Source organism: Zonotrichia albicollis, chromosome 1 (assembly GCF_047830755.1).
Source record: "Zonotrichia albicollis isolate bZonAlb1 chromosome 1, bZonAlb1.hap1, whole genome shotgun sequence".
Lineage (NCBI taxonomy): Eukaryota > Metazoa > Chordata > Aves > Passeriformes > Passerellidae > Zonotrichia > Zonotrichia albicollis.
The window spans coordinates 93,617,038-93,638,534 of NC_133819.1; the positions used below are offsets into that span (position 1 = coordinate 93,617,038).

A 21,497-nucleotide genomic window follows, 5' to 3' on the forward strand; every position below is an offset into this window, starting at 1 on the left:
TGATGGTTGGCCTTGCTGGCTAAAAACCTCCTATTTTTTTTTTAATCCACCACCGCTGATTTGGTAACTGGAAAAGATGCCAGACAACTTTAGAATGTGAGCACCTTGCCATGGTTGAACTGGCACCACCGTGTGGCCAAGTATATCCCAGCAGGAGTATTTCATTTGAGGTAAAGAGCATAAAATCAGCAGGGGAAGATTTCTTATGCTCTCAGCCACCAACAGAGTGCAACTTAATGTCCATTTCAGTCTCAGAGCCCTCCTGCAGGCTAGCAATTGGAAGCAAATTAAGTGCATTTTGGAATCCACTGTTGCTTTATTTGGCAAGGACTTCTCATTATGCTTCATTTGAGACAGAAAGTTGGAGGTAAGGCAATATTTGTATTGGATATTATTGTTCCCAAAGCAGAGGGTGAACCTCTCTATTAGGTCACCAGTGATACCTCCCAGCCTGCCAAAATTTCTGCCCTGGTTTAAATACCAAATTCATCACGTCACCTCCCTAATTTGCACTTTTCAGAATCTCAGTATTTATAAAACCTGTTTTCAGAGAAATGGAATTTGTGTTGTGTGTGTCAATTCAGACTTCCTACAGTCCATGGGATTGGAATTCAAATAGTTCTAAAGCCAAGCAGTTCATTGGGCTGAAGGAGTGATCAGTGGGACCACATAGGTGTCTAACAGAACAAAACAATTTTTGGCAAAGCTTTGGTGAGAGTAACAGGTCAAATTTCAAAACTCCACGATTTAACAGAAGCAAGATTCCTCCCCTCCCCACATAATAGCATGACACAGAATGTGTGGCAGGAATTTATATGGGCAATTCAGCTGGTCCATTCATGGCTTAGTACATAATTTCAGGGCATAACTCAAAGAAAAGAAAAGGCATCTGTACATGACCAAACAATGGGCAGAGCTTGAGCAGCTCATATGGCAACTTGTAAGTGCCATATAAAAAATAAATTACTACTAAATAGGCATATAATTTCAGTTTCAGGTTCTGGTCTCTTCAAGAACAGCCTGTTATAGCTGAGAATGAATATCTGAAGATTTGTGGAATACAATTAATCTCAAGTTCTGCTGAATACAAACCCACTTCAATTCTCTTGGCAAACATATTTGATTAATGAGGTGCTCTAACAGTTGGTTAGAGACTGAAGCACACAACTACTCTGAAGCTGGACTGAACAACAAAAGAGAAACAAACAATCTTGATCAACATTTTAGAAACCCACCTAAATAAATTAAGGACAATCTACAAATCTATCTTGACTTATTTCTGCTAAAACAGAGACTTGTTTCCCTAAATACATATATGTCTAGCGTAGGCTTTGTATCTTGCCAGCTCTTCATCAAGAAGGCAACAGATTGTTTCTAGCAATTTGAGTGCCTAATATTTTTTTGGTTCCTTTTACATTTTTTGTGTGGCTGTTTTGACAGATTAGAAGATTTGGCAAAAATACTTCTTGATTCCTTCTTAGAGAGGTTGACCGCCTGGTGAGATTCATCCACACACTCTCCTGAATACAATAGTTTTACAACCCACAGCCATGGAGTGGACAACTTTTTCCTGTTCCTTGCTGTATATCCTATGCCATTTGCAGACTGTGCTGGACAGATTTCACGTGGCTTTCTACAGTGCATGTGTGTCTGGATAATGTAGTCTTGGAAAACTGTCCAACTTCAGTTTTTCAAAGAGTGAGGTCTAATAACTCTGGTGGGATTCCTACTTGAAAGTAGCTACTTTTCTTATTGTCAGGCACTTGTGAATGCTATGATAGAGGTGTCCAGAGTCTCAAAGGAAAGAGAAGTGAAGACCATGAGGGGAAATTGTTTGACATGTGTGACAGCGTTACCTCTTGAGACAGCTAAAAGCTGTCTTCACTTTGACTCATTCTGAAAACCAGCCTCTTTTTTTCTTTTTGACTTTGCAAGTTTTTAATTTGTTATTAACATGACTGATGGTGTTGTCAGATGCCTAATCCCTTCACCATCAGAAGAGTAAAATTTTCAGAGCCTCAGCTAGTACATTTCTATTTTATAGCTCTAGTTTTAGGTCCAGCAATCTGTCCACATTTCTATGTGCACCTTAGTTAGATATCAGAGAATCAAGCTGATCATCAGCACAGAAGTCAGTCTGTGATACCAGAAAGAGAGGCTACTGCTAGCTTTCACTGGAAAACATATTATCCTATTCTTATAGGTGGCAACCAATGGTCATCTTTCTTTTTATCAAATGAACAAAATTCAGGGAGAGTGATGATGAGTGAATATAGAGTCAAATATCTTGAGAAGAAACAGAAAAATAAAGTGGGAAGACAAGTAATTATCTTATGAAAGCAACTAAGGTACATCAGACTTTCAAAAATAGCAAGGTAGCTCAAAATATGAAATCACAGGACTACCTGTGTGGGACTTGTCTGGAAAAAAAAATCAATTAGATGTTATTTTAAGATTTACATGTAATTCCTCTATCCACAGAGTAGCAAAATACAAATGTGTAGCAGTTTATTATTTCAATGTCATAATGAGAAAAGTACCTGAAAACATGATGCTACATGATACTACATGAATGTGTGGTTGTACAGACTGTAACCACAGAGACTCAGAACAAAACTGGAACATTATAATGCAAGTGGGGAAAAAAAAAGGAAGGAAAAGGACACATAAAAGCTACAGTAACTACAACCAGAAAAAAATTTGCAAAAGATCATTGAAAATACCTGTGCAATCATACAAATACTTGGGAGACTGCTAAAATTTGGTACAGAGATGAATGCTCATTAAACAAAATTCAGCACAACATCCTCAGGTGCACTATATGCTCAGAAAAAGGCAGCCCTGAGCCACCCGTCTTTCTCTGGCCACAGGGCTACAATAGGAAAATTGCAACCCTGAGTAGCAATAGTTCAAAGTCTGAGGGCTGAGCTCAGCCACGCCAGGCACACCTGCTCTGCAAGGATCACTTCTCTGAGCAGTGCCTGGGGAGGGCTGTGTTTTCAGCCCTGCCTAAACACATCTCTGCAGTGTAGGAAGGAGCTTCAGAGAGAGGATTTGTGGCAAGCAGCAAGCCCCCTTGCTCTGGTGATAAAGCAGCCTGGGCATTGAAAGAAGCAGAATAGATGTCAGGATAGGTTGTTTATCAAGGTAAGAAATTTCATTTGAGGAAGCTGTGAAAGGGTTCCACTGAGACTCCTCAACTACCGAGGAAGAAGGAAGATTTTAACCAGGAAACCTCAAACCTAACTTCTGCAGAACCCCAAGGATTTAGGAAGAATGAAAACCAACTACACAGCTTCAGCACCTGCATTAGCTCTGGTCCTGATGAAGGACATCATGGTCACAGACTGTCCTCCCAAATTACACGGAGCTGGAATGAAGTGCTCCGCTTCATTTCTCAGTACTAACCTCTCCTCAAAATCCTCTAATATGTTTCCTAGCCTACGTGCAGGATCCAGAATGTACTGGCAGCTGTGTGGAAAGGGTAACTAACCATGCTTTCTGTGGAAAGGGAAGGTGAGCACCCATTCATGTTCAAATGCTGTGATATAGGCAGTCTGGGCAAGAGAAAGGAAAAAGGAAAACACATGTATCTGAATGAAACCCCCTGCTCATATTGCTGGTTAAGAAACTAACGGTGAACAGAAACATAAGGAAAAAATGCAGGAGGAAAAAAAATCAATACATGAAAAATTTATACTAGGCAAGAAATTAGATTACCTTCAAGGAAAGACAGCACCTGGAGCTAGGTTCATGTTAATTTGGGGAGCATAAAGGAATTCATCACACCTTGTCTAGAAGGGCCTTGTTTTCCTTCATAAGAATACAGAGGCTGAGAACAATGGCCACCATGTATGTGGTACACATGCTTTTGTATGGAGTTAAGAAGGGATCATTTTGCCCTGTGTATCTTTTAAGTTCATTCCTGACAAAAAGTTTTATAGCAAATCCAGAAAAGAACAGGCATATTCTTCTTAAAATACTGCTGTATTCTATCTGTGGAAAAACCTGGAGAATATGCATCTATTCCTTGGCCAAATGGTTAACAGGAAAACACAATTATGTGAAAGTATTTGAATGCTGTAAGCTAGAAAAAAGGAGAGAGAAACAAATGGACATACTGTCTGAGATGGCTGTATTACATATAAGAAAAGTCAAACACAAGTAAAGATAAACTCTACTACCAGAGGGAGTAATTGCAACAACAATAAAGGCAAAAGTAATTTCTCAAGCAATTTCAATTCCATCACACTGATCACTTTATAAAGCCAAAGTATGGCAAGGAGATACATTACTTCCTCCTGTTGATCTTTTACATTTTTCTATGTTTATCACCCAATTTTACATCAACCAACAGTCAACTACAAATGGGAAAGCAAGAGCCTGTGTCACCTGTGAACGATCTATTGTCCGTACCACAAAACCATCTTGTATAATTTATGTTAGGTGTAACATTCCCATTCTTCCCCTATGCATGTAATGATCATTCCTTCTTTCATACCTTTATCTTGGTTCTTTCTAATATTTCTCTTATGATCTGCTTTCTTGTAAATAGAACCTGAATTAAAAGGGTCTATTGTTCGGCCTAAGAACTATAACTTTTTGGTCTCAGAATAAGAAAATATACCAAGAAGCAAGGCATTATCCACTTAGCACAGTTTGAAAACATGCTTATTTTAAAGGATTTTTAAATATAAAAATAAAACAATCTTTCATGACCAATTATATAACTTCCAGGAGTTCAAGCTACCCTTGTCTCACATGTTGTGAGATCCTCTCTATTTCATCACTTTCACAGGGCTATCTAGACCTGGATTGTCTCTCTATTCTTGCCCTCTTCACAGGGATGAAATTGTCTCCATTCATTACCTTCTAACACCTAGTTTTAATTTACTTTCACTTAGAATGAGTGCAGAAGGTTAAGACAAATATTTTAATTGGTTAAGACAAATGTCCTCCCTATCCTTTTTTTCTGGATGGTGCCTGAACAATTGTCACAACCAGTCAGACTGACTCATCTTCCAGACTGCAGAATGCAATCTCAGAACAAGGTCCTTACTTCTGTTTACTTTTCTTTTGCCTCTACTGTTATTATACCGTCCAAAGTGTTTTCATTCAGCAGAAAAACAGAAGTGCCCATAACAACATCCTTCTTTGGAATTCCTGCACTTTCTTCACACAGCCAATTTATAAGAATATTGAGTTTGTGGTCAAAAAGATCTGTCTTCAGATTTCATCCAGGCGCTATTTTTTTAATCTTGCAGCAGCCCAGCATTTTTTTTCTCTGTCATATAAAATGAGTTGTTATAAACAGCTCCCATTGTGATTGCTGGTTTTAGCACATTTAAGTAGCACAGGTACCACACTGTTAACCACAGTGAGTCCTGTGGTTGATAATGGCAGTGCTAACAAAGATGAATCACCAGCAGTGAAAGCAGGTCAAAAAAACCACACACACACACACACACACACACAGAGAGAACTCTACTCAATCCAAAACAAAACCAAAAGGAACTCACTCCACCAGAAAGGATATCCAGGGAAAGATATAGGAGTGTAGCTGGAAATGTATGCCTTGTAATATACTCTGCTTTGAACACATGCTCACAGTATGGACTCGCCCTCAGGAGTCATGATCTGAAAATACTTTATTGGATAATGTGATACTCAGATTTTTCAATGAAAATTTATGATTTTGTTCATTTTTCTCACTGCTTCAAATGATGGTTGTACACCTTCCTGTAAAACAGGTTTTCAAACACCAGAAGTTCTTATGAATCCTTGTGGGGTTCTGCGTTTCACATTTTCTTAACTCTTGCCCCACTAGAATAAATGATTGCCAGAGTAAAGATTATTTTCATTTGTGCTTTCCTACTATCTATCATTCTGGACATCCAAAATCTGTGGGGACTTTCATGTGAATGCCTTCATACAAATCATGTCCATCACCCCTCACTGACAGCAAAGGCAAGAAACACACCACCATAACACACAGGACAGAACAAAACAAAACAGAACAGTGCTTCAAGACAGGAATGATTCCCTTGAACTGCTTTCCAGCCTACGAGAAGGAAAAGAGGGTGAGTCTTAGTCTTTTCTTCTAGCTAAGGAGAAATAATCAAGCTAGCTGCTACACCATCAAGTATTGCATAGGAAAATAGAGGGAGACTTTGCCAATGGAGTGGCTGGCTCACTGCATTTTGAGAGCTTTGTGAATTCTTAAAAAGCTCTTCCCTTCAGAATGACTTCAGGAGAACAGCACACAGTGCTGGCAGCAGCATTTGAGCCTCCTGTTTGGGTATTCTACTTCAATACAAGATGGGCCTAGAAATGAAAGAAAAAGCACAGTGGTTTTTGAGGAAGATGTCACCTTCTTTTTGACTTCTCAAGTGTCAAGGCTCAAACATCTGGAGGGCCATTCCACAACCATCCTCTCAGTCAGCCAGCCATTACTGTTCTTCAGGAGAGGGCTGTTACTACAGTGGCCCTCTTGCTACATCCTTCATTTTCAGATCTTCTATGTAAAATAAGGTATGGACTGTATTAACCAGCTTATTTTCCCTAAGCTTCAGCATAATGATCCAACTAATAGCTGTTCATCACCTTTTGTCTCAACAGCAGAGAGCAACTCCAACCCTTGCCTTCATGTGGGAAATGGCAGATAGGAAGAGATAGAAATCAAATGAACACTACAGCCTGATGTTTAAGGCTGTTAAGTTTTCTTATGAACTCCCAATGTAAGAATACCCAGAGTACCTTAAACTTCTCAAGGATCAAGGGTGTTCTGAGAGGAAAAAATACGTTCACATTTTAGAACACTGTGCATGTGTGTGAGTTAAACAAATCAGAACTACCTACAAATAAACAATAGAGTTTTCCTCTTGGTGAACTATACCACTGTTTCCCTAAACATTAAGAGTCATAGTGTGTTCACTATCAGCCAGGCACCTATCCTGTCACTGTACATTCACAGTAGGAAACCCTCTTTCCAGTGCGTGTTACTCATAAATGTGCTAAATCAGACTGACTCTCTGCCCTTCTATGTTCTAAGGTGAATTAGGAAAGGGTCTGTTATAGGATGATACAGGCCATTCTTTTGTAATGGTCTGCAGTTTTCTCTCCCAATACATTTTCTTTTTATTTAGCACTTCCATTTTTATCCTGTGTTCTTCTTCAGCCATCTCACACTCTCTTTCTATTTGCTGAATCTTTGCCACATGAACTTCATTCATTTGGATTAACTGCAGTTGCAAAATCGACATTTGCTGATGATGTTCTTCCTCATGCATCTTTTTCAGAGCACTTTCCTGAGATGCTTTACTTCTGTAGTTCTTATCTGCTGCTATTCTGACATCAGAACACGAAGGCTCAGGCTGGGAGGTGCCTTCACACACTGGAAAATGTACCAGCTCTTTGTCTTCATCACAAAGTTCTCTGTTGGACACAACAAATGACTCTGCAAACAAAAAGAAGAAAAAGTGTTATAGTATCCTTTTCTTCCTTCAAGAAACAGAAATGTGATAAGTTATTGACATGTGCATATAAAACTTGTGCTCCAGTAGCAAAGCACAGCAGCCAGTACATAATGCAATTCTGCTGCAGAATACTAAGGGCATTATGGGCTGAACAGAACCACTTGGGGCTCTGCTGAAAGACCTTGAAGGTTATAGTGGGAGTTCAAAAGACTAAAGTGAATGCAGACACTTGTAAGTGGACACCTAAATTTAGGTGGCTGAGCCTGGAGCTAAACCTTAATGCAGCCATTTAAGCTAAATCCATATGTGACTTGCAATATTTTCTGAAAGATCTGAGTGTCAGGTGAAGCTGTGTCAACATGAATATCAAAAGATTGAGGAAATAGTAGGAAGAGCACTTTTTATTCTTTCCTTATCGCTGCTGCAGATGCTGTAAATACAGGAGTGTATATTTTTAGGAAAAAATCACATTATTCTAACTTTGAGAAGGCTCTACCATTTCTTCTGAAATAAAAGAGACTATGCAGGGAACAGAATAGTCACCACTGCAAATGAGGGTCTCAAAATACATTCCTATCCAAATCCAAATGACTAATTATGTTAAATACAATTATGAAAGAGACATTCTAAGAATGTTATCTAACAATGTAGCTGCTGTTGTCTTTTGAGCAAGGACAGTCTTCTGTGTGAGATCCTGTGTGAGACATAATAAAATTTGCAAGAAACTTGTAGCCACCCTCCCTCCTGGTATTGAATTATTCCTTCTGAGTATGCTTGCCAAACAAAGAAGAATGTAGTACTGAACTTTTTCAGAAAGGCCATTCTCCAGTGTGGACTGCAGCATGAAATATGGCTCCACATACTCTTTTTAGTTCTTGGAAACAAAGGAGGAAAGACCACTGGGAACTCTTGCAGCAGGCAATTGTGTATCAATTTGCTGCTGGTAGTTTTTGTTTGGTTTTTTTTAAACCAGCAAAATGATACTTTAAAAATTATAATGATATCCTTGGGACTGTGCAATGGAAAGCCAGCATGATAGCAACTGTGATGCTTGCCACAAAGCAGCAGATATGTCAAAAACAGATGAAAAAAATCTGTAAAAAACCTCACACCCGTTCAACTCCTGTAGGCCTTGGGAAATACACACAGCCTGTAATATCATAGCTCTGAAATTACTTTTCTACATCCAGCAGTCACAGCTAAGTGGAGAGATTTGAAAAAGAATCACTGGCAAAATCACATACAAAGCAATACTGCTTGCATCATTACAGCAACATTTATACCTTGACTAGAAGCATCAGGCTGATATTCAGAGTCTTCTTCTGGTGGGCTCTGCAAAAAGTACATTTGCTCAGGCATTATGCTTCCAATCTTCTCCTTCCCTACGATGTGAGTATTTATAAGTGGACTAATACTTCTTTTTACCTTCTCCCGCCTCTCATGTGCCATTATCTTTTTTGTCCGTGCCTTGATATTTTCCCAGCATTTCTTTAACTGTTTGAAGTCTCGCAGTGATACACTGGGCTGTGAGTTATATTCATGAGCCAGCGCTTGCCAGGTGCGTTGTTTCAGAGCAATAGTTCTTGCATCGCTTTTTTTACATTCCAGCACATATTTGTATTTTTCAACTAATGCAAGCAGCACACTCTTCTCCACTTCTGAGAAGTACTTAGCAGGCTTTATTATTTCGTTTTGCATTTTCTACTGTTTTTCCCAGAAGCCAAAATTCCTACAAAAACAACAATGAAAGAAAAAAAAAAAGAAAAAAACAAAATAAACATAGGTTAGAAGTGGTTGTAGTATCAGGATTCTGAACAATTTTGTTTTCTAGAATGGCTTGTTAATAGTTCTAGAGTACATAATGGAATGATCAGGTAAGATAACATAAAATTACATACTGGTTTGTGTTGCCACTTTAGTGGATACACAGTGCCAGAAGAATACTATAATGAATAGTTGTCTTTGTTACAATTTGTCTGGATACAAAATACTCAGTATTTACTTCGTAACTTGCTCTTAATATCTTGTTTTCCTGTTCATTGCACTTTTTCGCTCCCAGAAAGTTTTCCAAACCCTCAAGTTAGGAACAAATTTCAAAACTCAGCCCTCGTCAGCTTCAGGTTTATGTCTGAAACCACCTTCAGCATGTCTGGGTTATTTTTTTTTTTTTGTATACAAAATACCCTCTTCTCTCCTTGCTGATTGTCTATAATTAATTTCTCCCATCTCTCTCCAATATTTAAAAGCTGTATGATCAATGATAGTAAGAAGTTGTCCTTTTAAAGACCTGTCAGCTCTGTTCTCCCCCATGCTCCATGCCTTCCTGGCTGATATCCAACAGGCATCAGGATCCTGACCTGTATTACAATATGGAGAGGCAGCAAGAGTTGCAAGGAGGCAAGAAATAACAACAGAAACCAACCACGTGGAAGGCACAGGTCCTTCAGCCTTGACTGATGGCCCTGCATGTGTGGTACTTCCTTGTACTTGTGCCGCTGGTCACTCAGGAGCCAACAAACAGGCTAAAAAGAGTTTTGGCTTTAACACAGCCACTGCTATACACTTACACCATGTCAGCAACCACCTCTCTTCTGAAGCCCAGCGCTTACATAGTCAATAGGAAAGAGTTAATAACATACGGCTGTGAAGTATATTTTATTTTTGCTGCTTCTATCTTTTCACACTTTTCTCCCCCTTCGTTCTGCTGTAACTGTGTAGCCCAAATTACTTTTAGATTTTGGGCAGAAATGCTGCCTAGCTCTCATTTCTTTTGTTTTTAATCATTAAACCCAGTAATACATTTATAAGATAATTGGTTCATATTCCCAACAGTCTAGGACTCTCCCAAAATGAAATTTCTAGTCTTTTGCCTATTGTTTCTACTACTTCTCTCATAATGTTCCTTGATGGTGCACTAGATATCACCATCAGGTTTCCTCTTCTCAATATATTTTTCCTTAATTCCACTGCACTAGGACTTACTTTGTGCCATCCTTGTAGTTCCTTTCCTCCAAACATCTTAGTACTTACAGTTATTCCCATCTCTTTCAGTAAAGGTAACTACTTATATTTATAAAGAAAGCTAACAGACAAGCTAATACCAAAATGAAAACCAAGCCTGACTTAAAAACAGTGGCTCTCTTGAGTAGCCCATAAAATATGACAAAGCCCAGCGGTCCTGGTTTCAGCAGGGACAGAGCTCATTTTCTTCCTGGAGGCTGGTACAGTGCTGTATTTTGGATTTAGAGAGAATAATGCTGATAACACATGGATGTTTTAGTTGATGCTCAGTGGTGCTTATTCCAAGTCCAGAATTTTCAGTTCCCCATGCTCTGCCAGAGAGTAGGTGCACAAGAAGCTATGAAGGAGCACAGCCAAGACAGCTGATCCAAACTGGCTAAAGGGATATTCCATACCATAAAATGTCACATTCAGTGTATAAATGAGGAGGGAGTTGGTCGAGACCTGCAGGTGGTAAGCAATTGTGTTGTGCATCATTTGTTTCTCTTGAGTTTTCTTCCTCTCTTTCTCTCTCTCTATCTCCCACTCTCTCTTTTCCACTACAAGTATTATTATTGTTACTATATTTTATGTTGTTTCAATTATTAAGCTGTTCTTATCTCAACCCACAAGTTTTACTTTTTTTTCTGATTCTCCTCCCCACCCCACTGGGGGCAATGGGTGAGCAAGCAGCTGCACAGTACTTGGCTGCTGGCTGGGGTTAAACCATGATGCCAGCAAAACAAAGGAGTCAAAGAACAGGGGACACAGTGGAAAAAAGCCTGGAATAGCAAAACTGAAGCAAAGTGAACAGAAGCCTGTAACAGTCTAGGTCAAGTCAGCAGCTAAGTTGTACCCCTACTGAAAAAGGAGCAAACACTCGGTTTGTACCTTCTGTCAGTGCTTCTCTGGGTTATTTCTGGGCACCTATGTGGGTCCTGCATAGTCACAGTTCTGCTCTCTCTTACCAAATCCTGGTGCCACAAGGACATGGGAGAGCTGAAGTTTTTGCAGCAAACAGGATCTAGGAGACTAAGGGAAAGATCCATAGGAAAACAAAATGCAATAGTGCTACTGCTCATAGAAGAGCTAGTTTATTTTACATGAAAGTAAAAGGAGGAAGAAGGAAGAGAGTTGGGTGGCTGAGTTTAAGGAAGACAGTCTCTTGATCCAGTATTTCCTCTGTCACACTGTGTCAAGTTATTTTTTATGGCCTGTGAAAACTTAAGTCACCCCCCACATTGGTGACAGGAATTCTTAAACAGCTATAAACCCAAAGAACAAACCAGGTGTAAGTAAAGAAACTTCTTTCATTGAATACCAGTCATTACAATAAAAAAGTCTAATAGAGGTGTACAGCTGCTTCAGGAATTCCTCAAATAAAACACAAATTAGGAGGAAAAAAAAAGTAGTTAGGAAATTGACACCCTAGCAAAGATACTGAAAACTGGCAAGTTCACTTCATGAAACCACTTTGAAAACATGTAAGATAAAAGAGACCTAGAATGGAATAGAGTGTATCTACTAATCCATTTTACTTCCATTCTTATTGCACCACTCCAAACCATTAAGTTTCTTTGGACAGATGCTGAAATGAAATTCTTGGGACTAAACATTGGTTCTGTATCTTAATCTCAATTCCACCAAGGAATGGGATGAAATGCAGTCCCATCAGCAAGTTGTGAGTTCCAATACCTTATGATCCTGAAAAGCCAGGATCACTCCATGTGATCAGAAAGGACTGATTCAACCATCTGCTAATACATGGAAGTCTTACTTCTAGATTTGAAAAGGTGAGAGAGCCTCAAATGAAAAAAATCACTACATGTTTATGTTTAGAAAATCCCTTTATTTAGAAAAACAGGATTTTCAGAACTTTGGAGAGTACATTCAAAAAGTTAAACAACGTTACTAGGTTCCCAGGTGCTAAATATCTAGCTCCACAGACTGGCCATCAGCTGGGTCAGTAAATCAGCAATCACTAAATCAGCGATCACTAAATCAGCGATCACTAAATCAGCGATCACTGATGTCACTAAATATCTAAAACATTTATAAATATGACTTCCCATATATTAACAAGTTATGTACAAGAATAAAAGCTCATCTTTCATGGATGGAACAAATTTAAGTATCACTTTCATACCACACTATCATTTACTTCTATTATTTTTACTGTTGTAGCTTGAGATCTCCAGTTGTAAGTTCAAATACTAAGCATTAAAGAATGGAAAGATAAGTCCTACTCTGAGAAGAACATACTGGTCTTTCCTTCCACTAATCACATTCCTAGTAATTGTTTCCTAAACAGACACACTACACTTGTGTCCTTTCTTTCTGTGTAGAAACCAGGATTATGATCTAGGATGCATAAAGGAACTCAAGAACTGGTGTGGGCAGTCTAATACACAGAAGAAAAGAGTTTTGGAAGACTCTTCTCAAGATCTTACATGCTTAACCTACTTTCTTCAATGTATTAAAGCCCATTTGCAATGAGGTGAACAAGAAAGCTCTCTGAGATGTCAGGACAAGTTAGAATGGCAAGAAGTTGTGTCAGAACACCACCATGTATTTATATTCACCTCTTTTTTCTTTATGTGTATTATTCACCTTCTTGCAGCCCACTGGCTCCTCTGCAGAATATGAGAAAGGACTCACAAGCCCACAGAATTTCCATTTTGAGGCTAAACAGTCCTTCCAGGACATATGCCTGGGACATATTTTAGCAGGAATCTGTGCTGAAATAAAAGTAGTTTATTGTGCATAGCTCATCTCGTAAACTGGATTGATTTGTGTGGGCACAAGAGGACAGCTGCAGAGTAAATTCTAAGAAACAAAGACTGGAAAGCTTCTCCCACTCTTACAGGTGCCTAGGCTCCTAGACACATGCAGCAAGAAAGCCTTTTATCCTAAATATCTTCTCCTGGTAGGACTCAATTCACAACTTGCCTTAAAGCAGTGTCCTAAGCATTTGTCCTCTCACACAAACCTCTATAGCTTTAAGATAACAGAAGTATCTCTCAGCTCCTCATCTTTACTGTGAAATGTTGTGCAGCATTCTTCTTTTAAAGACTACAAGAAATGTGATGTGTTCTGCTCGAAGAACAGCTTGAAAAAAAAATTACACAAGTTAAGAAAAGCACATCTGTTCATAAATATGTCACACACATGCATTATTTTGCTTGCACACATCTAAACAGACACCCAAGCTCCAATCAGTTGCAAAGAAGCACAGCAAAAGGGAAAAAAATTGGTTTAAGTTGGCATGTGTGAGCATTTGTAGTCCATGAAATGATTTTTAGGCACAAGAAAATGCAGAGAAAAAGTTATGGTGGAAGACTTATCCCAAATGTTAAAAAGATTACACTAACCAAATCCAAAGAAAAGAGTTTGTTAGCAAACTGTGATCACTTATGGGGTGAAAATGAAGTGCACTGACCAGTGCCAACAGAATTCTGCCAGAAATATTCAAAGATTGATAAAAATAAAATGTATGTTTCTAACTTCAATTGCAGGTGAAGCTCTAAATATAACCAGTAATTAACAACACTGGAAATCAATCATAATTCTGTCCTTTTCATCCAGTGCTTGAGGACGAAAGAAAGGCATGGAAATGCAATGACCCAAACTAGTCACAACAGGTTTGTATTTCATTTGAATGACAGAAGCAGCAGTAAACAGCGTTCTTCTTCCTCAAATGTTTCCTTGGTTTTCCTCACCAAGCTTCCATCAGTGTTCCAGGCCTGACCCTGCCTACCTTGAGACTTGAAATCACTAGGTAATTAAGAGCACATTGCAAATATGAATGAGATCTATACAGACAATGTGTTTTAATCAGATTTTTAAAAATCCCACCTCCTTGGGTGCTTGCCCCCTACGCTTTAATACAAAAAAATTAGTTATCATGGATCATCCAGCAAACAAACAAGATCATCTATTAGTAAAATTCACAGTACTTTACCCAAATGTTTCCTGTCACATTTTATATAGTTATACACGGAAATGTATTAATATATATATGTGCCGGTACCATATTACACTATAGATACACACAGATTTTTAAGCGGGTCATCCCGCTACCTATGGAGGACATCCAAAGCACTTCCCGCAAGCAAGGTAATGGACGCAGGTTGTTATTCCGAACGACTGCCTGAAATCCACCAAAAATAGGCACAACACAGGAATCCTACCAGACTCTCCCGCACCCGAACTTCTCAAACATTAACTCGAGCTTGGTGGGCTTTTTCTAATCTCCTCGCTAGCTCCTCTTCTGCCTGCAGGAGGACGGAGAGCGGCTCCGGGCTGCACAAAGGCGGCCGCTCCCCGCCGGGCGGGCGCGGGGGCTGCGGCGCGGTGCGGGCGCATCAGCCGCGGCGGCGGGGGGGGCTCGGCCGCTGTCACCCAGCGCCCGCGGGGACCAGCGCCGGCGGCGGGGACAACCCCACCCTGCGGCCCCGCGGCTCCTCGTAACAAAGCGCCTCTCGCCTCCCTCCCTCCCTGCTTCCCCGCCTCCCTCAGCTCCCCGCCCGCAGGCCGCCGACACCGCTCCCTCCAGCTCCCCGCAAACCCCGCGCTGGATTCCCGCCCGCCGCGGCGCCGGCATCTCCCGCGGGGGACACTGCTGTGCCACGGGGACACCGCTGTGTTTCGCGGGGACACCGCCGTGTGCCGCGGAGACACCCGGCCCGGGCGGTCCTACGCCCGCAGGTGCGGCGGAGCTGTCGGAGGCGGCCGCGGGAAATGCGCCTGTGTCCGTTGTGGGGAGCGGCGTGCGAACACGCGGCGGCCGCCAGGAAGGGGGTGGGCAGCTCCTCCTGCACCGGACACACCCCGAGTTCCTGGGACGAACGTCCCTAGCGCGGCGTGCCCATCCGCATCCCGATCCCGGGACCCCGGAGCGGAGCGAGGATTCCCCAATCTCCACCCCGGTGCGGCGGCTGCGGACCCAGCTCGGGCTTTACCTCCGACAGCGCCCGGCGGCCCACGCGCCTACGCGCCAGCGCCCCCAGCGGCGGCCGCGGGAAGAGCCGGTAGCTGCCGCGGCCGCCCCGCTCCCGTTCCCGCTCCCGTTCCCGATCCCGTTCCCGTCCCCGCCCGCCGGCACCGCGCAGTGCTGTGCCCGGCCAGGCCGGGCTCCCGCCACCCCTCCGTGCCTCATCGCGAGCGGGTCGGTGGCAGGTGCCGGTGCGGCACCAGGGAGCGCCCTCAGCTCCTCCGGGCTCCCGGACGCTGCCCGGCCCGCCGGTGAGTTGAGGGCAGCGGCGGCCCGGCGGTCTGCCGGCTCCGGCGGGAGCAGCGTCTGTGTCCGCCCCGGCGGGACTGGAAGTGCCGGGAAGGGCGCTCTGCCGCCTGCGCCGCTCCTGGCGTGGGGTTCGGATCTTCGGGGCCTTCCTGCTTCCCTTCGTTCGCTTCATTCCCTTTCTCCCTCCCTTACTTCCTCCCCCTTTCCTTGGCCGCCGCGGGCCGGGTGGGAACGTGTCCTCCTTGCCGAACCCGCCTGTGCCGCCTGTTCCCCAGGCATACCCCCGGCACTGCCAGCTGGCCGTTCCCAATGTCCGTGTCATCTGTCCCAGCCCGTGCGCACAGTCCTGTCCCAAGAAAGAAGGGGGAAGCCTGAAATGCCCCAGATTCGTTTTTGTTTCATTCGTTTTTGTTTCATTAGTTTTTGTTCTGCGTCATCTTTTGGTGACGTTAATATTTCCCGAGGGAAGCTCGCGGAGAACAATTGTTTCTTTCCATGCTGTAGTTTTGCTCTCGAGTTGAAAATAGGATCATTAGCCTGGGAAGTTAAAGGTTGAATATAACTCAAGGCGAGACGCAAAATAAAGCTGGAATGTGCCCAACCCTCATATAGATGGAACAAAAATGTAAATAATTTTGTGAGGCTCAAACAACAGTTTGCAATCTTTCTGCAATTTTCCTAGAGTTTTTTTATCATCTAAAGACTGAATATGGACCCTGAAAGTGAAATAAAGAAGCAAATAAACCCCTTTTACTGCAATGTAAGTATTCACTTTACAAGTTGTACCTAAACCAAGTGTGAATGTTATTTTTTTTCTCTTGAGCAAGCTTGGTAAATAGCACTGGACCTGAACTTGTTTTGGTGACTTCGTCATGTTTGACTTGGCTGTGTGTTAAGAATCGCTTATTAAAGTGAATAATATTATGTTTCTAAATAAAAGCATTGTTTTTTAGTGGGTGATTAAGTGTAGATCCTGTTCAGAACAAAAATTCCTGATTTCCCTAGTTGTCAGGTTTATTGCTGTTTTTTTAAAGCACACTGGGATTTTTAGAGGAGAAGAAAATATTTGGGCTGCTGCTGTTCATTCACGTGAATTTAAGCTAATCTGCTCCCGTTCTGAGCTGGCCCAGGCATAAGCCAGCTGTGATAGGGAAGTTTTCCAAAGGGAGCAAGGCAGGCCCTGAGCTGATCAGAGTAAGTGTGGATGCAGCGCTGAGGGGAACAGGCTCACCTCAGGCAGGTGTCATGGCTTGTCACAATTAATGCCCTGCCTGTGGCTCTCCCTTCCCTGGAGTGTGTGAGGAAGGTCTTGGATCCGCCTTCACTTATCCACACATGCCCACACACAAAGTGTTATGAGATAGCGGCAGAGTTCTGGAGCATCTGAAATTCTTACATGATGTGGGGACTCTGGTTCATTTCACTCTGTTTTAGTGGTCATGGAGCCTTAAAAAATTCAGTTTCAGGAATTTGTCTAGTTTATTGCTCTAGTTTGTCTTTGAAGTGCTAGTACTTTTGTAGAACTTAAGCTATACCAACAATTTGATAGTAGATCTGTTTTGATACAAGTGGTATTTTATTTGTCTTGGTCTGTGTGCAATGCTAGAAATTCTTCTCTTTCATCTAGATTTGCAAAATCTGGTGTTCTTCTGCACTAAACTTGCAGACTCATTTCCTTGGAGCAAAACACAGGACGGTAAGATCAGCTTTTGAACGCACCTTTTGTCAGATTTTACCAATTTATTTAGCAATACATTATGGGGTTTGAAATCTAGTTTTTATTGTGGTGGTGAAACATACAATTTCAGCTATTTAACTAGTTTTGTTAACTTACTGTCTTCTCTACAATGATAAAGTAGAACGTGGTTTTGTACGTTAGTCCTGTCAGAGAATGTTACAACTTTATGTCTAGTAAAGACAATACATGAGAATACGTGGCTGTTAATAAAGGGAAAATGGAATTGCTTAAATCATAGACAATCTCCAGAAGAAAAAGAGATGTTTTTCTTTTTTAATTTTCATGTAGTTGTTCACCTGAGATAGTCTATGCTCTTGGTATTAATTGAACTTCTATATAATGAAAACTATGCATTGTTGTTTTTTGACTCTTAAGTGCCTTTCTTATTTTTTGGTTGATAACTTGGTAATTTAGGTTGAAGAAGCACTGAAAACTCATGGCATGAGTAAGTGCAAGATTTTTTGCTTCCTGCTGTGTCCTGTACCCACATCTTTCTCCCTAGCCCAATGTAGTTGTTTATGAAACAAATGGAAAAAAAGACTTTCTCAAGACTTGTTCTTTAAGACCTATCCTCTGCTTTTTTATGATATAGCTACCTAATCAATCAGTAATGTGAGCAAGAGGTATGCAAAGTTGATTACCAAGCACTAGCTAGAAGACTAAAAATCACCTATGTTAAATTTTTGAGAAACCCTAAAGAATTCAAGACATTAGAGACCTTCAAAAGTTAAAATATAATTTAAAAACCTATGCTTCTTAAAGCATGTAGAAATACTGTATATACTTTACATTTGTTTTTGAAAGGGGTTTAGTTTGCTTCAGCTAATGAAGATATTTTTAATACTTTTAATAATTTTAATAAATCGTTAAACCTCCTCTGGGTCTTGATGAACTGGTCTAGTTCCAGAAGGCGTGAAGGTCTAACTACATTTGCAATTGTTCTCCTAACTTGGTTTCATGATGCACCAAAATGTTTTTTCAGGTTTCTACAGTTCACTCCTCCTAGAATTCTGTTTGAAAGTTGTTGTTCAAGTCAGAAGTAGTCATTGGACCTACCTGATCTGAGAATTTTTGTTTGGACTGTAATGGAAATTTAAGTGATGAAATATTTAGCAGCTGTATGCTTGCTGAAATAAATATCCTGAAATTCCTGGGTGCCCTCAAATGTTTAGAGACATTGAACTTGATTGATCTTCCTCTCTGCCTGCTTCATTGAATTGCCTGACTTGAAATAACTTTGTTGTTGTTTAGTGTGAATGTTTTTTGTCCATCTTTTGGAGCATGGTGCTACTGACACCAGGGTCAAGGGTTCATTCCTTGAACAGGACTCGATGATCCTTGTGGGTCCCTTCCAACTCACTACAGTCTGAATCTGTGAAAAAAATCTCTTAGCACGTTCAAAACTTAACTTAAACATAGCTGTTTTCTCATGTCAACAGAAGCTCTGAGTTTTTTTCAAGTAGTCAGTCAGTTATTTTACCAAATTATTTTTTATACTAACAATTTTATTTCTACCTCTGTGGGATTCTTTTGTTTTCTTCTTTGTGTTGGTTTTTTTTTTTTTTTTTTAGTTAAAACAGAAGGTTCCTTAGGAAAGAAATTGAAAACAACAGTGAAACTTCCTGACTTTGGTAAGAATGTTTAACATCTTCCCCCAGACCTCCCTCCCCCCACCAAAAAAAGAAGTGGAAGAAATAAAAAATTTTGAGGTACAATATTACAGGTGATGTCCAGATCTTATGAGGTCGTTGGGAGTTAATTTCTGTTCATTGTACTTTCAGTCTGCAGTAATACTTTGTAATAATACTTTATTTTTGCAATAGAAATGCTTTTAAAAGAGTGGAAATAAGATTGGGGGGGACAGTGTTTCATGATAACTGACTTAATTTGTGATGTGGGACCATGTACACGAGGACCAGCTCCCCAAGCAGGGACTTGCACATGACTCAGTGATCCTTGTGGGTCCCTTCCAACTCAAAATCGTCCGTGAATCTGTGAAAAAAATCTCTTAGCACATTCAAAACTAAACATAGTTTAGTTTTCTCTTATCAGCGAAAGCTCAAAGAGTTTTTTCTAAAGTAGTCAGTTATTTTACCAAATTGTCCTTTCAACTGTACTAACAATTTTATTTTCACTTCTTTCAGATTCTTACTTTTGTTTTCTTCTTTTTCTTTTTTTTTTTCTTAGGGAAAAAAATGAAAACACCTGCGAAACTTTCTGATTTTGGTAAGAATGTTTAATGCCTCTCCCTACTCCTCCCTGAAAAAAAAAAGTGGAAGAAATAAAAAATTTTGAGGTACAACATTACAAGTGATGTCTAGATCTTAGCAGGTCATTGGGAATTCATTTCTGATCATTGTACTTTCAATCTGCAGTAATCTTTTGTAATAATACCTAATTTTTGCAATTCAAATGCTTTAGAAATAGTGGAAATAAGATTGAGGGAAATAATGTTTCATATTAACTGACTTAATTTGTGATGTGGGACCATGTATGAGCAGGGATTCACTTGTTTGTGAATTTCTTACAGCGCCACTTGAGCCAGAGAAGCTTCACGGACAGACACTGGAAGACCAGCTTAATACATGTAAAGAATCAGAACCTGCACTTGGTGAGAGCTTTTAATACTGTAATTTTTTGGGTTTGTGATATTTACCTTTAAAGAGCACAGATCAGCTTTTGAAAATGTAAAGTCAGGTAATGTGTTACAAAATCTCCTTATGATTGTACTGAGTACCCAATAGTATGTTATGGAAGTGACAAATTGCAGTGACAAAATCATTGGATTTGGCCTGGAACATATTTGATTAGATATCTCAAGTTGACAGTATTCTCTAGATACAATCTAAAGTGATACGACAAAAATGAACTTTAACTTAAGAGATCAGTGTGGCTCTTTGCAATTTAACTACCCATCCAGTGGAGGGGAGATAGGAGTTGACAGAAAAAACCAACTAGGGACATTCATTAAAATACATTCCCTTCTAATTAGTTAAAAAATAATTGTTGCTATTATCTTTTAGGATTAAAAAAAATTGTTGAGTACTATGTGGTAAGCATAAGACATCCTAAAAACATCAATTTTGTACCTTTGGTGTTCAAAAAGTCTAGACACCCAAAAGATGAAATACCTGATGGTTCCAAAAGTCTTCATTGATGTATTTGACATGCAGTCAATGTAATCTCAATGTAATCAAAGTAATCTTTTCCTTATATGTGAGAGCTTTAAGATTACTTCTTTTGCAACCAGCACTGATGATTTGTTCCAGCAAACATGAAATTTCCTAAGTTGTTTGGTTTTTGTTTTCAATACAGGACTAAATTACATAATAGAATACCGAACAAAAGACAATGTTCCTTTTCTCTATGAATGTCAACTATGTTACTGTAAAACAGGACTGAGCAACATGTTTATGCATGTTTGTGGTTCCAAGCACAGACTGGCATACTTGGTAAGTTCTTTTGTTTGTTTTAATGCAATGATTAAAGGGGAGAATTAGTCAAATTTTGATTTTTAAAAAAATAAAATTTAAGGTTTTACATAAGCTTCTGTGAAGCTTGGCATTGCAATTGTGCAGGTGTGATGAATAGACTTAAAATTCTTCTCATCAGTGATGTGTATGTCTGTCCATTGCTTGATACTGAGTGCAGTTTATTCTGTTTTGGTCAATCAATAATGAAATCTGTAGCTAAAATGGACTAGAAATAGATGTTTGACTGATTTTTGTATTATGTAACAGAAGAGTATCAATGAAGAAACTATTCAAACTTTCAGATGCTTTGAAAGGAACATATTTATAAATGAACATGATGCATATTAGACAATGTGACACATATCAGATTATTAGATAGAGTGACTTGAAATCAGTGTGGGGAAAACCCAACTCCTATTCTGTTTTGAGGCTGGACAAGACATATCTGTTCTGTTGCTTGTTTTATGACAAAGCTCTTGAGGTTCACGTCAGCTCACAAACATTCAAATATGTTATCATTTTCAATATGTTTAGAGAAATTAGGCTCTCCAGTCTCTGAATGTTTACTT

At 40.2% G+C, this 21,497-nt stretch overlaps 2 protein-coding genes across 8 annotated transcripts in view; one reads left to right on the plus strand and one right to left on the minus strand.

Moving 5' to 3' along the window:
• On the minus strand, positions 1 to 16,313 carry MSANTD3 (Myb/SANT DNA binding domain containing 3). 4 transcript variants are annotated; one of them, XM_074547244.1, is made up of 4 exons: positions 14,666 to 14,968; positions 8,901 to 9,204; positions 8,759 to 8,807; positions 1 to 7,456 (listed from the first exon to the last, which is right to left on the minus strand). In XM_074547244.1, exons 2-4 carry the CDS (start codon positions 9,171 to 9,173, stop codon positions 7,047 to 7,049), a joined length of 732 nt encoding a protein of 243 aa, XP_074403345.1. In that variant the 5' UTR covers positions 9,174 to 9,204; positions 14,666 to 14,968; the 3' UTR covers positions 1 to 7,046. The 4 variants fall into 4 exon arrangements, with proteins under 4 accessions (XP_074403345.1, XP_074403339.1, XP_005482975.1 ...); XM_074547238.1 differs by lacking the exon at positions 14,666 to 14,968 and adding an exon at positions 15,437 to 15,518 and having other exon boundaries at positions 8,759 to 9,204; XM_005482918.4 differs by having other exon boundaries at positions 8,759 to 9,204; positions 14,666 to 14,965.
• The window catches only part of LOC102066643 (uncharacterized), a 19,247-nt gene continuing 12,791 nt past the window's right edge, over positions 15,042 to 21,497 (plus strand). For 2 of the 4 annotated variants that reach the window (XM_074547182.1, XM_074547192.1), the window contains exons 1-8: positions 15,579 to 15,719; positions 16,400 to 16,477; positions 17,345 to 17,413; positions 17,870 to 17,900; positions 19,027 to 19,086; positions 19,643 to 19,681; positions 19,986 to 20,066; positions 20,771 to 20,907. In XM_074547182.1, the coding sequence (XP_074403283.1) occupies positions 16,427 to 16,477; positions 17,345 to 17,413; positions 17,870 to 17,900; positions 19,027 to 19,086; positions 19,643 to 19,681; positions 19,986 to 20,066; positions 20,771 to 20,907 (468 nt within the window). In that variant the 5' untranslated portion in view covers positions 15,579 to 15,719; positions 16,400 to 16,426. Of the gene's footprint in view, positions 15,183 to 15,578; positions 15,720 to 16,399; positions 16,478 to 17,344; positions 17,414 to 17,869; positions 17,901 to 19,026; positions 19,087 to 19,642; positions 19,682 to 19,985; positions 20,067 to 20,770; positions 20,908 to 21,497 lie in introns of those variants that run through there. The other 2 variants (XM_074547187.1, XM_074547200.1) reach the window with 2 other exon arrangements.

Excerpts from the sequence above, each read along its gene's own strand:
- MSANTD3 (XM_074547238.1), bottom strand. The coding sequence starts at position 9,173 with ATGCAAAACGAAATAATAAAGCCTGCTAAGTACTTCTCAGAAGTGGAG. Across the intron at positions 7,457-8,758 it reads GCCTGATGCTTCTAGTCAAG|AGTCATTTGTTGTGTCCAAC; the intron begins GTATAAATGTTG and ends TTTTGTTTGCAG.